The 16,099-nt window shown below is 43.4% G+C and overlaps 1 protein-coding gene across 1 annotated transcript in view; it reads right to left on the bottom strand.

Annotated features, from left to right (window-relative positions):
- LOC138287478 (aldo-keto reductase family 1 member B1-like) overlaps window positions 1–16,099 on the bottom strand; it is a 61,252-nt gene that overhangs the window by 26,022 nt on the left and 19,131 nt on the right. Inside the window, exons 3-6 of the mRNA XM_069227921.1 lie at window positions 12,249–12,365; window positions 11,752–11,829; window positions 10,739–10,861; window positions 7,568–7,674 (exon numbers count right to left, since the gene is read on the bottom strand). Coding sequence (XP_069084022.1) covers window positions 7,568–7,674; window positions 10,739–10,861; window positions 11,752–11,829; window positions 12,249–12,365 — 425 coding nt within the window. The remainder of the gene's footprint in view (window positions 1–7,567; window positions 7,675–10,738; window positions 10,862–11,751; window positions 11,830–12,248; window positions 12,366–16,099) is intronic.

Raw genomic sequence — 16,099 nt, 5'->3', positions numbered from 1 at the left:
AAAGCCTTGCACGGCTGCGGACTCTTTCAACCAGGTTCCCTGCCAGAGGGGTGTCAATGGATGAACACTCTGACCCAACACAGAGTGCGCCGCAGAGCCGCACACCAGGCAAGGAATACCACTTTAGTTACTGAAGCCATAGCTGTAGGGAGCAGGGAGTCAAAGAGCAGATATAGATTCTGGGGGACACGGAGAGCTCCAGCTGATACACTGGGTCCTCCCATCCCCCAGTAAACCAGTCATGCATGGGCTTCTACAACATGGCCCTGCAGTATTTCAATTCCTACCCCACCACATCATCCCAAAGGGAATCTCAACATACTAGAACATTTCAGTCTCCAGTGGTCTCAGTATTGCTCTATTCTGTCCTACATTATCTGCAGCCTTAAAGTGGAATCTTAGTCGAAGATAAGAGAATGGAAATCCATCAGTATGCTGATAACATGCTCTATTGCAAAATCTCTACCCACAACTTTTGGTGACACAAAACCCTCCTTAATTACATTCAGAAGTAGATGCCTGGCACCCACTTAGAATCCAATTAGGTAAAAACAGAATTTCTTCGGTTCACCAACAGTAAAATAGAACTGCAAATAAATACATGTCTGGGTCTCCAGAAGTGATAATGAGGGCCTCACTCTTCTAGTGACATCAAACGCAAAACCCTGTGGATTCATTTTTTACAAGAACCTCTTCTTTAAAGAACAGATCACAAAAACCAAGACAGCATGGCATCAGTATGCCCTCCTCATGAAAGTGCAACCTTTCTTCCTTGTAGCCGACTTCAGAACAACAGCCCGCCTCTCACACTCCGATGAAGTAATTCTTCTGCTCTCTTCCTCATGCAGGCCCATCAAAAGGCATCCTAAAGGATGTAGCATCACTTATAAGCAAAATGTTGTTAGACCGAATCATCTCAACCATTAAAGAACTACAATAGCCCTTCTGTGCAAGCCAGCAGCATCTTCGGGATGAGCTGCATCACGTACGAGGGCACAAGAAGCGGGACTGGAGTAGAAAGAAAGAAAAAAAGAACAAATAAAGAAAGCCACACAACTTGCAGGATTCTAAAGAAATGTTCCCAGAGCTTATGGCCAGGTTTTCAACTTGCTATTAGCACTTGCCTTGCTGACAGAAGTGGTACTTAGCAGTCTTTACTTTGTATTATTACCACTTATGCTCCCATGACATGGTTAACGATCCACTCCTACTCAAAGGGAGATGGAATGGAGCTGGTCATTCTTGACTAGATAGAGGCAATCAGTAGCTCTGCAACCAAGTCACCCTCTAACCGATAAACATGGTTTACCAAAGGACTTCACAAACAAGTTACTAACCTTTGGTAACATCTTTTCTGGTAGATTTGCCATCTAACTGCAAATTTCTCACCTTGAATATACCCTAAGGCGCCAGACTGGACCCAGAGAATTTGATAGCAATTCCCTTGTGCAGCTCGGCATCTGATCCTTCCCATCTAGATGTTGGATCGGGGACAATGTATCTGTGTCACCTCGATGTGCAGAAGTCAGTATTGTTCTGGATTCGGTTTGCACTGTTGGACACAGAGCCCATGATGCTTGTATGTAGATCTCTAGATCCATTCCACAGAACGGGTTGGAGGGTGGGTCAATGAGGAATCTACTTTAGATAGGGCCTCTACCAGAAAAAGGTACTACCGAAGGCAAGTAACTTGTTCTTTTGATAGAGACATCTAACCACAGGCTCCTCCCCTTGAGTACAGACACCAAAGCAGTACCTCCCAAGGTGGTGGATATGTGGAGCAGGAAATTCTACAAAACTTATCTAGCAGAATGCCAGTACCTCCAGGCCATCCAGGCAGTAATGCTTCGTGAACTTGGAGGGATGCTCATGTCACAGCATGGCAGATGTCAAGAAATGACCACTGCATGACAGTGCAGTAGTAGTAACCTTTACTCTCATAAGAGAACAAGCCTTCTGGGGGGTTTCTTTCTGGGTAGCCCAAGCAGCTCTTTATGCATAATACAATTGATCTCGGGATGGGTCTCTTCTGCTTTGTGTGCCCTTTCGATTGCTCCAGAGAAGCCCACAAAAAGCTGATCATCTAGTCGATGGTCATAGACCTGATCGATATGAAAGCAGAGGGCCCTTTTAGGGTTAAGGCACTGGAGCCCTTCTTGCTCCGTAGGGCAGAGTTGCCACGTAAAAAGCCAGGAAGGTGATGGATTACCTTACAATAGAAAGGCATGAATACCTTTGCCAGGAATGCTGCTTTTGGCCGGAGGATCAACTAAAGTCCATGAAGAGAGTCATGATCGTTGCACAGACAAAACTTGGAGTTTGCTCACTCACCAAGCTGACGGTATATCGATACGAAACACTGTTTTTATGGTCGGCTGGTAAAGCGAGCAGCTGTACATCGGTTCAAAGTGCGTGAGCATCAGGTACATGAGAAATAAAATAAAGGTCCCACTGCAGCATTACAAAAGCTGTTGTCAGAAAGATGTGGATTAGCCTTTTCAAGAAATGGACCATGGCTTGCTGCGAGGTTATTTTAGTGTTTATATAGGCACATGTATTTTAGCTTGGGTCTGAGATCTGCGCCCTCTCACATAGTCACTTGTCATTTTATTCCCCTTATCATCATAGCAAGGCTTAATTTTTAGTGGTGATGTTTTATTATTTATTAGTTGCACTTCCATGCAGAATTTGTTATTCATTTCTGTGCACAACATTTCATCCTTTGCTCACTCCAAGGCTGCACACAATAGTTTGCTGGCTACTGCCAGTCCAGAGACTGCAATGTCTACCTTCCACAGAAAAGATGGGTCACGTCAGGGCAGATCTCTGAACAACATGTTTTATTATAAAACAACATGCTGCCCAAACAAAGTCAGAGGGGACATTCCAGCCAGCCTGCCATGTTATGCTGCACGTTGTCGCAGTTTCTGTTGAAACTCCGGGCTTCCTCTTGGTCTACGTGGGAGGACTCTCGGCAGACTAACAGACCTCTGAAAACATGTATGGGGATTGGAGTCCTTCCTGGGACTAGATGGGCAGATTTGGGATACCACTGCCATCTACTCTCATGTAGAACCTTAGTGCACTATGGTGACAATATGGTGGGACTCTTCCCGTGTTTCACTTTCCTAGTCACTGCTGTGATAGTGTTGCATTTCATTTTCCTCATAATCGCAATTCATGCCTTTTTACAAAGAACGTAGTTGCTATAATAAAACCTATTGAACTAAGATCCTGCATCTGTTTGTCTTTGCAATTAGGAGACTTGTATAACTGAGAGAAAGGGGTACAATCTATTCTATCACAGCTTCCCTGCATAGTCTTAGTGTCATATGATAGGCTGCCACAAATCACTTTTACCTCTGGTACTGGTGAGGTGCTGCTAGCTAGCCTGAAGTGTTAGGCTGACAGCTGTCACACAATGTGGGATCAGACTCAGTCCCCCTATGCCCGGTGGTGATGCCTACCAAAACCCAGCAGTCTTGTTACTACAACAGGAGCCCTATGACAGGCTGATATGGCCAACTTAAGTCCAAAAGATAACCCTTGATAGGCCTTGTTGGGTTAGAGAAAAACAAAATATTAGGATGTTGGATAGCTTGGCTTGTAAAGGTTGAATATTATGGGTAAAACACCAGACAACAACCATCTCTCAGTGACTGCATGTATAGTTTTGGTCGAGGAACGTCTGGCTGCCACAATGACATCAACCACTTTAGGGTTTCAGGGGGTGAAAGCCATAATCTATTGCTGTTCACTCTCCACACATGGGGGCTGGGCAGGCTTGGGTGTAGAACCCCAGACTGCTGTCGCAACAGGAGAGTCTCCTGAGAGGGCAGCCTGACTGGAGTACAAATGCTCATGGTCAGATGCTCAGAGTACCATAGGAGTTTAAATCCTGATTTAGGGGTAAAGCATCTCCAAGGAAAATCTGCCTTCGGGACACCAACATGCAAAAGTTTGGACACTGCATGATTGGAGTGGTGCCGAACAGATCAAGCCAGCATTCTCCGCATTGTTGGAAAAGGCTGTGTGCCACTTCAAAGTGTAACTGCCATTAGTGATCTGCTAGGCAACTGGCTGAGCTCATCTGCACTTGCATTTAAAGATCCTGCCAGGTGCTGGGTAATAAGGGAAATTCCTTAAGTGCTCAGCCACTGTCAGAGATGGACAGTCTCATGCACAGGACCCATGCCACCCTGTTTGCTAAAATACCTCGTGAAGGTTGTGTTGCCCTTGAGAACCAGTACATGTTCTCCCCGATGGACAGAATGCCTTCAGTGGCAAGCAAATCGTTCTCAAATCCAGCAAGCTAATGTGTAGGCAAGTCTCAGATCCTATGATCGGCACCTCTCACAGATAACCTTAACAAATCAGCAACAATGCATCCGTCACAGCTGCTAGCTTTGGATGGTTAGAGAGAGGGGTCTGCTGCCGGTCGAACTGTGGTCGAGCAGCCAAAGCTGCAGGTTGTTCAGTGTCTCCTCAAATAACTGGATAGAATTTCACGCGTTCCTCAGGTGCTGAGCCCATAGAGACTTCAGAGCCCACTGCAGAGCCTGAATGTGCTACCTGGCATGGTCTCTAAACAGGACACAAGAGGCCAAGAAGCCTCACAGCCATGCTCACAGAGACCCAGGTCTAGGGCTGAAACATTGGGATGTTGCGCTTTCCAAATCTGTTGAGCGCACTATGACCCAGGCGATTATCCTGGCGCTGAACAGGTGAGAGTCTAGCCAAGCATTGGGTAAAGTGAGACTACTCGAAGCTGAACTCGGTAAGGTCGTGGGCTGTCCTGAAGACTTTATGGGCTTGTCGACTCTGGGATCGTAGTACAAATAACCCGGACTTTTTCAGGCAGGGGAAAGGGTAAGAAAAGCATTTTATTCAGGGTGGCTCAGATGAACAGTAGCTGTTTTGAAAGAGTCGGGTGTGACTTTGGCATGTTGAAGGAAGAGCCAAACAATTTCAAACCAGTTGTCGTCTGAAGGTGGAACAAAGTATGCCATCCTTTTTCAGCACCACGAATTAAAGGGATTAACATCAGCCCCAAATTCTAATGCCAGCACCTTCTCTATGTCTCTCTTAGCCAGGAGAGTTTGCGCTTCTCAACCATGAAAAAACTACAACTGGACAAGTGTTTTTCCTGGAAGTGTTGTGATGCAGGTGGCATATTTGTGTGATGTAACAGGAAGGATAGGGAGCATACATGTTGCACAATCTGGAGCACCATTGATTGGAAGGGATGCTCCTCCAAAAGGGGAGGTAAAAAGTGATGTAGCCTCCCACCGGGCAATTGTGAGCTGCTAAGGGGGGGGGACTAAAGTGTTTTTTTTTTGTAAAATGAGGGCAAGGGTAGGGTCAAGTCCTGGTCACCGTCGGCCTGATCTTCTGACCTGGGGGAACTTAATGGCCCGCTACTGGAGGTACACTCTGATGTTGCATCTGCTGATGTCCCCTGCAGAAATTACTGGGGTAACTGTTGAACAGGAGGAGCTAAGTATAAAGAACACGCTGTGGCTTTGCTCTCATTAAGTATTCCCAAGGCCAAGTTTGCCTTTGCCTGTGGGATGGGTGAAAAGATATCTGCCACTGTCCCACAGTGCAGCACTACTTCCCCAGGAGGCAGCTGGTGTTGACAGATCTGAAGGCAAGGTCGGCAGACAACACACAATTGACAAATTACTTCATTCAATTTGATTTCCTATGTGGCAGCGTGCGCGACAATGGGACTGGGACTGAGACAACTCATAGATAACTGCTCTCTGGGATGGGATGTTGGGTTAAGAAATCCAGGGGGCAGACATGCCACCTGGTTATCTCTGTTGTCAGGAAGGCAACATTTTTATTTTGCCCAAGTGCCCATCAGTACATCGAAAGTGTCTCATGAAAAAGTTCTTGGTTAGTCTGTCCTGGTTGGAGGACCTCTCTGTAGTTGGCAGAGGGAAATCCAACACTTCCGATGCTTTCTTGCTTTCACTGTTTCTGTGTCAGAATTGGGTGAGGAAAGGGTGGAGAAGTGTCCGGGTTATTGTAGTGCTGAATACCGAAAGCATATCGAAATTCAATAATAATGTGGATAAAAGATCAAAGATTCAATTATCAAAAAATAAGCGGATCTAGAGGAGGTACAGATTTACTATTCCTAACTATACAACTACATACGTGGAAGCTATACATACCAACAGTTACGTTTACTTACAAAGAAATACTTATTTTACGACATTTTGAATACAATATTTTGTTCTTGATAATTGTAACCCTCGATATTCTAGCTTCAATATTTAGGGGGCATATCGTTCTGGCCAGTAGCATGTTGCAAATCCTGAAATAAGTTATCATTAAAAAAAGCTCCTATAGTCATCACCGTGGTGATGGATGTCAGGATCCCAATATCAAAAGTGACAAACCTTTTGCGACCTCGGGGGAGGGTGCTGGTGTGCTTCGGAATCCAATAAAACCATTGGCTCTGCTGCAGTCATTTGTGCTAGCACTCAGACTTGGGTTAGCCGCGTTGGTCACACAATGTTGCGCTGGAGGCAGAGGAACTGAGCTTGAACAAGGGGCTGGCCTCAATGTCAAGCAGCACAGTCTGTGTCAGGGGCAAATCTGCAGGAGTAACCAAACTGGAGGCCACCTCGGATCTTTGGAGCCAGTAGGTGTGCAACAGGGATCCATAGGAGTACCAAATATTTTGTTAAGGGCTATTTTCAGCTCTTTAAGCTGTTTAAGCTGTTTCAGTGTCGCCAATGGCCCAGGGAAGTCGAGTGAATCCGGACTAGTGTCATGATCGGTTCAGAAATTTGCAGCCTGGAAATATTCAAGGTGTTGAACAACTCTGAATGGTGCAAGCAGAGGGAGTAACAGGGGCCATGTTTGGACTTTTACTTTTAGCCCGCGTCCTAGCACGAGACCTGGTCTTCAGCTTCCTTACGAATTCTCCAACTGCAACGTTGGCTGTGAGATCACAAGTGCCCTTGTGATTCATCTTTGTGCAGCAGTCGCACAATGCAGAGTCTGACGGGCTGCCATTTCCCTGTGGCAGTCTCTATACAATTTAGATCTTGCAGGTTTTAGAGTGGACTTGTCCCCTGGACACTGGCAGAATGGGTGCATGAGATGTTGGCAGAATACACTGAAGCAGAAGTACATTTGTGCTTTTGTGTTGGGTCATGTAAACTCTAACATTTACTCTGACATTTAGTGCCATCATAGCTTCTCGGTGAGAGTATCTTTACAAATCTACATAACAGTTAAGTAGAGTAGGTTGCACATGCCGGTTTGCTTCAATATTTCTCTGTCAACTTTTTAAAGCAGACGCAAAATAAGGTTGCAGTCGTTCACCATCTGTGATGGAAAAAGTTACTGTACTAAGGTGCTACGATTACTAAATGTAACCTTGCAAGCAGAAGGGTGAATCAAATTAGGACCTTTAGATCACTGGAGTAGGCGACATAGTCAATAATTCACCGACCCGTTGGCCCATTTGCCAGTTAACAATTGTTTATTAGTTTTAAACTGCAATAAAAAAATAAAATAAAAAAAAACACAACACACAAACACTCACCACGGCCTGTCTGGGGAGCCTAAGGGGCTGTAGGCTGTCACAAAAATTCCTTTTGACTGGCAGTACTCCACAAGCTTGACCTGGGTTAGGTATGGGTGACACTCAATCTGCAAGCAAAGAGAAGTCAAGACAAGTGTTACCGCATAAAGTGACAACAAGAAAAAATCTAAATCTTTATGAGCAAAGGCACTCGCTCAAAAAAAAAAAAAAAAAATAGGATTGCTCTTTCAGCTCAATGCAAGGCCTCTGGAGGAGTAGTGAAGACTTGATGATTCAGTCTTTGTCCTTCAAGCACAGATTACACTTCTGGCACAGATACTGGATGATCTGCGATAGTCGTCTTTAAAGGTGCTTTTTATATGCGGTGCATATCCTTCTCTCTATATCAGTATGTTTTTTGCATCACAATGGTATTAATATTTAATTTTTTATTAGTGAAAAAAAAATGAACTTACAAGTAGTACATTTCCAAATGTATTTAAATAATAAATGAGCACACACATTTATCCCAACAGGGTTTTTAGTGCACGTCTGTATACTATACAATCACCTGAAAACCGTGCTAAAAGTTATAGTGCATGTGAATATCTGAAGTAACGTGACATTCATTAGAAATCATGTTTAACTCTGTCCATTGTAGTTAAAAGCATTGAGATATAGATTTAAAAGAGGATCCAATTTTTGCATTTTTCCGTTTTCAAATTTATGTACACTGGCAGGAAACAGATTTTTTTTTATATCAACGAATTACAGTGTCATTTTGTACCCCCCAACCCCAAATTGTGAACTGACGCTGCTGGTTTTTCCAACTCTGCAGTGCACTGGGCCTTGCTGGCCAGTCCCCAGAGCACGTGTTCTGGTCTCTCCAAGTTGGGTACAATTGGTTAGTGCCCAATTGGCCTACTTAACGTTGCTATAATTCCCAAGTATATGGTACAAAAGGTAAAGAGCTACAAAGTTCAGTATTGCTAGTGGACTGAAGCACTTTTTGTGCCACCATTGTTGTGACAAAGGGGAAACAGGGCTCTAGGTATGCCACTGCAACATGTTCGAGCAGTTTCCAGCCTGCCGACTCAAAGTGACAAAAAATCCTTTTGTCAGGTCTAGGTCTACTTTTTACCTCTCTTTTTAATATCTATAAGTCACCCCTAGGTAGGGCTTATGCGTCCATAATGTAGGGTGCAGATATTATAAAGGAGGATATATGTCTAAAATACACCTTATGTGTCCAGACGGTAAAAACTCAAATTGTCGTTTTTACTGAAGTAAGGCCAGTAGCCCTATCGGCAAACATGGGGTCACGCTTACCCATACACTAAGTTATATCTTCCATACAGAACCATCAAACATGGTACATCAAGGTATCAAAATGCATTCAATTTGACTCCTAGCTGAATTCTGATTTAAGGTAACTTTTCAAGATAAAGGTGACTTTAGAAAGGCACCACGCTGTTGTCCAACCCTTTCTTACTGTCTGTAGACGTTGTCACCTGAAACAACAGGTAGCCCACCTCCGCCACTAGGAAGATTAGAGCACTCCCACGACCAAGGAACAAAGAGGAATCGTGGGAGGAAGTGTGACCTCCTCTAGCAGGATGACTACTGGGCGTCAGCCACAGATGGCCCAACTTCAAAGAGGCTACTACTCCGGTGAATGAAATGGCAATCATACCTTCGCCTTCCCAATTCTCTGAGTAGGGAGACAGGCTGGCATCTCCGCCAGAGGGGGGGGTGGGGGGGAACCTGTTGCAGAACCGGTTTTGCAGGAGGAGGGGCTTGTTATGCCGAGTACACCCGATGGGTGTACCTAGGGCTCATCACAGGGAAGAAAGGCTTCTGCCATCTTGGTTTAGGGTAGAGAGGGATAACTTGGGGCAGTTTATTGGCAAAACTCTCAAGAAGTGATGTAAAGTGGAAAAGACAGCCTTGTGGGAACAGCAGCCCAGCGGGCTAGTAAGCCCTCTCCTCCCACAAATGATAAAATGGCATAAAAGTGGCACTTTAGACCCACAGTCCTCAGATCACTATGGACTGGAAGACAGAAGAAGGACAGCGTGTTGCTCCATGGTCCCAGCAAAGAGAGGCTGCACCCAAGACTGGAGTGTACCTTCTGCACCCAAGGGACCTGCATGGAGGGCTGTGCCAGCTGTGACCATTAGTGGAAAAGAACTCTAGGTGGGCCAAGATGGAAGAAGAGACTCCATGGGCTAGGTGGCTAGCCTCCTATTAAACTCCAGGACAAGCAAAAGGACACTGCACCCATCAAAAGCCTAGATGCCCAGAACACTGGCCTACCGCTGCATAACTAGGTGCCACTTGGCTGGCCAAGTCCGGAAGTTCCAGAAGAGGAAAACTCACTGCATCTCTTCAGCATGTTCAGCATTGTTTATCCCTAGCATCAGGACCACTTCTTCAATGGACTGCTTTAAGGGAAGAAAGAAAAAAAAAAAAAAAAAAAAAAAAAAAACACACACACAAAGGACCCTAAAGGTTGTGCACTACAACATGTAAACTGTTCCCCTGGACCAGAGCGATCACTGTGACTAGCCAGAGCGTGCTGTGGGTAGTTCAAGAAAACTAACAGGTATTTTTCAGCCTGTTGGCTATTAACCTCTTACAACAATTTAACAATTTATTGCATCAAAAAACGTAAGTATTTTACTTTCCTTTGAAAAATCATAATGCTAGTCCCTTCGATAGATGTGTGTCGTTTTGGTCTCATTTAAGAAAAAATACACTACTGTTATAAATTGGTGTATTTTTTTATTGTGTTGTGTTGCTTACTTATTTGTTTTGGGACTTTTAAATGCTTGACACTTGTTCCTTTGACTAAGCCTGACTGCTCTGTGTCACAACTACCCAGCACTGAGCAAAAGGTTTTGTTAAGAAACCTAATTGGACCTCATAGAGGTTGTGAAATTATTACATGGTGAAGTCTCAAAAACCACACCACATAATAGTCCACTTTTCTGCACGCACAAAGAAATCACAAGCAGCTGATATGAAACCATTTTTCTTGGAAGGAGAAAGGCTCAAAACAGTGTTAATTTGTTATGAGTGATTAAGGGTCCCCAAATCACACTAGCAAACCATCTCAGGAATGCATGAGACTTACTAGTGTATTTTAGTTCCTCCCTCCACCCATCCCACCCAGCACTGAAGAAAGTTTACCTGATTGGTTGCTGGCTTGTATTTTAGTCCTGGCTTGTTCAAGATGGCTTCTATTTGTAAGTGGTTGAAATTGGAAACTCCAATGCCCTTCACCATACCTGCATCCACCAACTCTTCCATGGCCTTCAAGAGGAAAGATGAGTTAGGAGTGCCAACAATCAAATTTAAGAGACTTTGCGACCACACAGACAGAAATAATCACAATCCCACACACAGCAAATATGAGGATCCTTAACACCGAGCTACAAGAGTATATCCAGTAGAAAAGACCCACTAAGCACAAAAGAGCTACTTCCCCACACAGTCCACTGAACAGCCCCAATAACAAAGTCCAATAGCCCACTGAGCACGTAATGTACACTATTCAGTGCAGCACCACAGATGCACAACTTTATACAGCAGAAAGAATTCACAAAATGTTACAGCCCAAAAGACGTTCCGCAGCGCATAAGACAATCTTGCGAGGCATAAGAAGAGACACATAATCCTACACCCCAGACGCACAAGAGAACAGCGCAATCACACACTGCTCAAGGGAAGCATCAAAGCTTCACCCGGAAATCAAAACAAGAAATGTCATCAAAAACAATCACAGCAATTATTTAAAAAGTGCATCGAGGCTTAGTTCATTTATTTGCATTCTTCATGCAATGCTTTCGCAATGTCACATTTTAGAAATACAAAAATCCACTAGGATAAGCTGAACGAATTCCAGAAATTCAAAAAGCAAAAAATCAGAAAAATAAAATAACTTTCGAATTTTTTTAGAACATGCCTACTACATTCAGCAACAGTTATCACCAAAGTATGCGTTCAGTTAAACCGACAATCATAGGAAGAAGTCAAATTCTGTGCGGACAATTAATGCCATTCACAAAAAAGTAAACAGTGGTGACAAAACACAGCAAAAGATTCAGTCTTCAGACAGCGCAGACCACTGCATGCTTCCACCATTTATACTGTACTTCATTGACTGAAGGCCTCCAAGTCCAGCACAGGCTCCACAATCTTACCTCCCAGGTTTCTAGAATACTAGTGTTGCTAGGAATTGCATTCCCATTTTCATCACTGGGGAACAGCTCGTCGCCAGCCTGTCAAAGGAACATAAAGACATTTCAAACAAGGAAAGGTGCACATCAGTGCTGGACCACTGGTCCCCCCTGGAATTGTTCCTGTGGGCTGTAGGCTAAGGGACTGCTCCAGACCAGGACGAGCTTCACAACCCAGACATGCCCTTCCTGACCCATCATAGTGCCAGGTACCTGCATTGTGGGGCTAGTCTGTACTTTTTTTTTTTTTTTGCCAAGACTGATCCTGGTTTGTAGTCCACCCATTATATTAATACACACTCCCTGGCAATCTTCCTGCAGGCAAGGAACTGGCCTCACCTAAGATGGAGCACCAATAATGTGTCAATAGGACAGAACTAATACTGAAACAGTAAGTCTATGTCAACTGTCACAAAGTATATAATCCATTAATAACAGCATCATTGCCATGAAGGCCTCACCTTGAACCCCATCGGCCAGTGCATCAGGTACATATCAAGATAGTCCAGCTTCAGCGCATCTAGGGTTTTCTGACATCCAACCTTCACCATTGACTTCTCATGAAATGTGCACCACAGCTACAAGAGAAATAATTTGCATTACTGGATACCTGAAGCTCATGCACGTGAAAGCTCGAGATCACTGCAAGGTTAGAAAGAAAAAAAATAAAAATATATAAATAAATAAAAAAAAAAACACAAGACTAATCACAGTTCTTTACCAAGTGAACAGATTTTGAAATGCATTCCCATCCAGTGTGTATTCAGTGGGCTAGATGAAGGTTTCATTTTGGAGTCAAATTGGAATCGGATTGGCTGAAGTGGGCATGTGTTCTGTTGCCAGAGAGTAATGAACTACCCTTATTCTCTCCTTCCATCACAGGGTTGATGCAGGAAGTTGTGAAATAAGCAGCAAGTTCCTTAGAAGACTTCAGTTTCCAAGTACAGTATAGAAGGCATCTTTCACCAGCAAAAAAGTGCATGAGTGATGTAATGTTACACCATATGTACTGAAAAGAATTATTAGATTTAGACAATGAACAAAAAAAAGGGAATACTGCTGCAACTTGCCTCTGCAGTAGGAGACGAATTAGGAGCTGCTACTACACAAGTGTACCAATATCAGGGCCTCTGGAATTATGGGGCAATGGAGGACCAAGTTATGCACCAGGCTAAGTAGTACAGCAAAAAATTCAAAAAGCAAATTATGTGGCATATTTTCTGTAAATTTTCTATTTTGCCATTTTAGCTCAACAATTTCAGCTAATCACCTTCCTGATAGCAGGCTCTCAGACAGAAGATCATTCCCTCACCTGTAAAGTGGATTGAGGTAGTAAACCATCTAGACCTCCAGAACCCAGATATATTTTTCAATCTTTGGGAAGTTACTCGGGTTCTGAACCAGTTACATTTTTGGTCTTTAAATGAATTCCTGTTCCTCAACAGATATCCAGCAAAACAAACAAACAAAAATACCACACAGCATTCTCAGTCACTATTGTCGTAGTTTGACTCTTCCTCTAGGCAAGGCTGCTGTTTTAAGGATGACAGTACTTATGTTTGTAGGCGACTATGCCAAACCTACAAGTCGCAACTGTCATCCCAACCCTGCCAGCTCACAAGCAGCACCTCACCAAAAACTCAAACAGTAAAAGGTGATTTGTGGCAGCCTTTCCGCATGGACTCAAGAGTGTGACATCTCAGGGAGTGTCGTGGTTAAACGGGGATTACCCCTTTCTTCACATGCACAATATGTCTCACTCAAACACAGGCAATAAAGGAGATGCAGTAACGTTTTCAATAGGTTTTATTAACAACACTGCAATCTGTAAGTTGCATGGGGTGCAATGATAACAATAATGAAAGAAACAGAATTGTGAACACGAGAGTCATTAGTACAAAGACCCCCACCATCTTGCAATAAGATGAAGTGACATGAAAATATGAACTATGTCCTAACACCCTAGCACGATGAACCCAATCTTTAACCCAAAGAAAGTTAGGTGTGTTAAATCTAATCTGCCAATGCCATGTCCATGAGAAGAGTCCGCCAACCCTCGTTACCTTGGAATGAGGTCTCTAATTCAGACTACATAGGGACACGAAGACTGGGTCAGCGTCAAGGCAACGTGCAGCATTGAAAGCAGCGATGGTATCTGGTCGCAATCTCTCTGACTATCTGTCTATGTGAGGTGCATTTATACAGATCTGCTTGGACCCCTGAAGTAGTTCTGTTCCCAAACAATAGATAAGACAATAAAACAATAAACAATACCACGAAAAGCCCAAAGTGGGAAAGTACCCAATGTGAATACCTACATTTTATCCATCTGCTGGCGCTGATAGCGACGCCTTAGCAGAGTGGCACTGATAGCGGGAAACTAAAACACTGTCCTAACTAAAAACAATGCAGCCATCTTGGAAACATATAATTAAATAATTGCGCTAAAACAGAGCGAGCTAAGTAGGGTAAAAGTCACTGGGTGACGGGGGCACAGGTCTACAAGCCAGAAGGCTAAGCTAACTCCTGCTTCCCATTAAAAGCAGACAGGATTCACTACACTATTGCATGATGGGCCTATTTGCCTATGTCAGAGGCAGGTATTTTGCTATTTTTGGAGCCCATTCACCGAGAAGCGCTATGACATCCAAGCCTTTTCCTTGGGAGGGAGGCAGAGGGATATCATGAATGCTGTGGATTGGTCTTCCAAATGAATTTTCAAACAAGTTTATATCAAACCGGTGACCAGGATGGCTTTTTTGGTAATAGGTAAACTCTGAACATGCATAATCCTCGTGTCTTATTGGGACACAGAATGTAAAATGTCCTAGTTTTCATTACATAAAGTTTCAATTCTGTTAAGGACACAAACTTGAAGATTATCCCCACATAGTAAACTATAATGATTTTTTGCTTCCTTTCCCGTCTTTAGAAGTCGTTATCAAGTAACGTATAAGTATTCTTCCTTTACTGCTCTGCTTGAAGGTTGTTTGCATGGCCTCACATCAACATATATTAAAATTTTATGTTATATATTAGATGGGCAATTATTATGATTTCCACTGCTCACATGTGTTGACACTGCCGTGAATCTTTTATATTTCTATGGGTTTATCCATTCTTTTAATCACAGTTGCTGACAGAAGCAGGGGTGATGTTTGTTCTGACTGCAATCATCACAAGCTTATTCTCTTAAACCAGAGGAGGAAGCATCAGGGAATATATTTATTATGATGAACTGTATTATGCGGATTCATCAATTTCAGAATTCTGATGACACTGTTTCCTGGTTCCATTGGAAATGTAGTTTTTTGTATTTTCCATTGATAAAAAAAAAAACCTTGTTAAGATCATTCTTTGAATTGCTGGAGTAATAAAGGAAAATAAAATAACTTACAATCCCCTCTTCTGTAACCTTATTAGAACTGAAACATTACAACACAAAAGCTTGGAAATTTTAAATGGACACCTACATTAAAATAGAAGGAAAAAAACTAACCTATAACACTTGTTTGCACTCAAATCCAACAATTACTAAGCAAATACATTTTAATCAATATATTTGAGAGGGATGCAGGAACAAATTTCCGAAAAATAAATCTATCCAGCTGTAAACAATGCTTATGTCGACATAGCATTTCTTCCCAATTTACCTCTAAAGTGAAAGCAATGTATTTAAAACAAACTAGAAAGCCTAAATTAGTATAATGTATTGCAGCAGAACTGCTGTGCAAACCTTTTTTTAAAAAAAATACGTTTCTATTTTTAAAAGAGAAAAGGACACCGTTCCGATAGGAACACCACATCAAAAAGATAAACTGCACTTTAAATAGCAAAAGGCCTTCACAATTCCAAAATGCATCTCAGGGTTTGTTTTGACAAATCTAGTGATTAACATAAGGGGTGTGGCTGGCCGCAGCAAGATGGTGGTCGTGACCTAGGACCGCTTCGCTCCAAGATCCATGATCCAGCAACATCCACTGTGATTCGGGCTGTTGCAGCTCGGGCAGCAACTGCCTACAATGTAGAGACCACACATCACTTGAGCATTTTGACTTGGATCAAGATGCCAAGAGACATGTCATGAATGAGCGGCCTGGACTGGCGTCCTAGGACTGTCATGAAGGCCTGAATGTCCCAGCGGCCTGGGACGGCTGCTGGCGCTGCTTAGCGGGGTAGCACCTGACTTGCGTGACCCCTGGGCAGACAGCCATAGATTGGTGGAACTGCAGCGATGCCATGCGGCAGAGCAACACTTACCTGCCAGTGGCCATGTGGCCCAAGTGAGGGTCTCTTGGAGCAGTACACTGGA

Source organism: Pleurodeles waltl, chromosome 4_1 (genome assembly GCF_031143425.1).
Source record: "Pleurodeles waltl isolate 20211129_DDA chromosome 4_1, aPleWal1.hap1.20221129, whole genome shotgun sequence".
NCBI lineage: Eukaryota > Metazoa > Chordata > Amphibia > Caudata > Salamandridae > Pleurodeles > Pleurodeles waltl.
The sequence above is the reverse complement of the archived record's forward strand: the minus strand, read 5'-3'. Positions and strand labels throughout refer to the sequence as shown.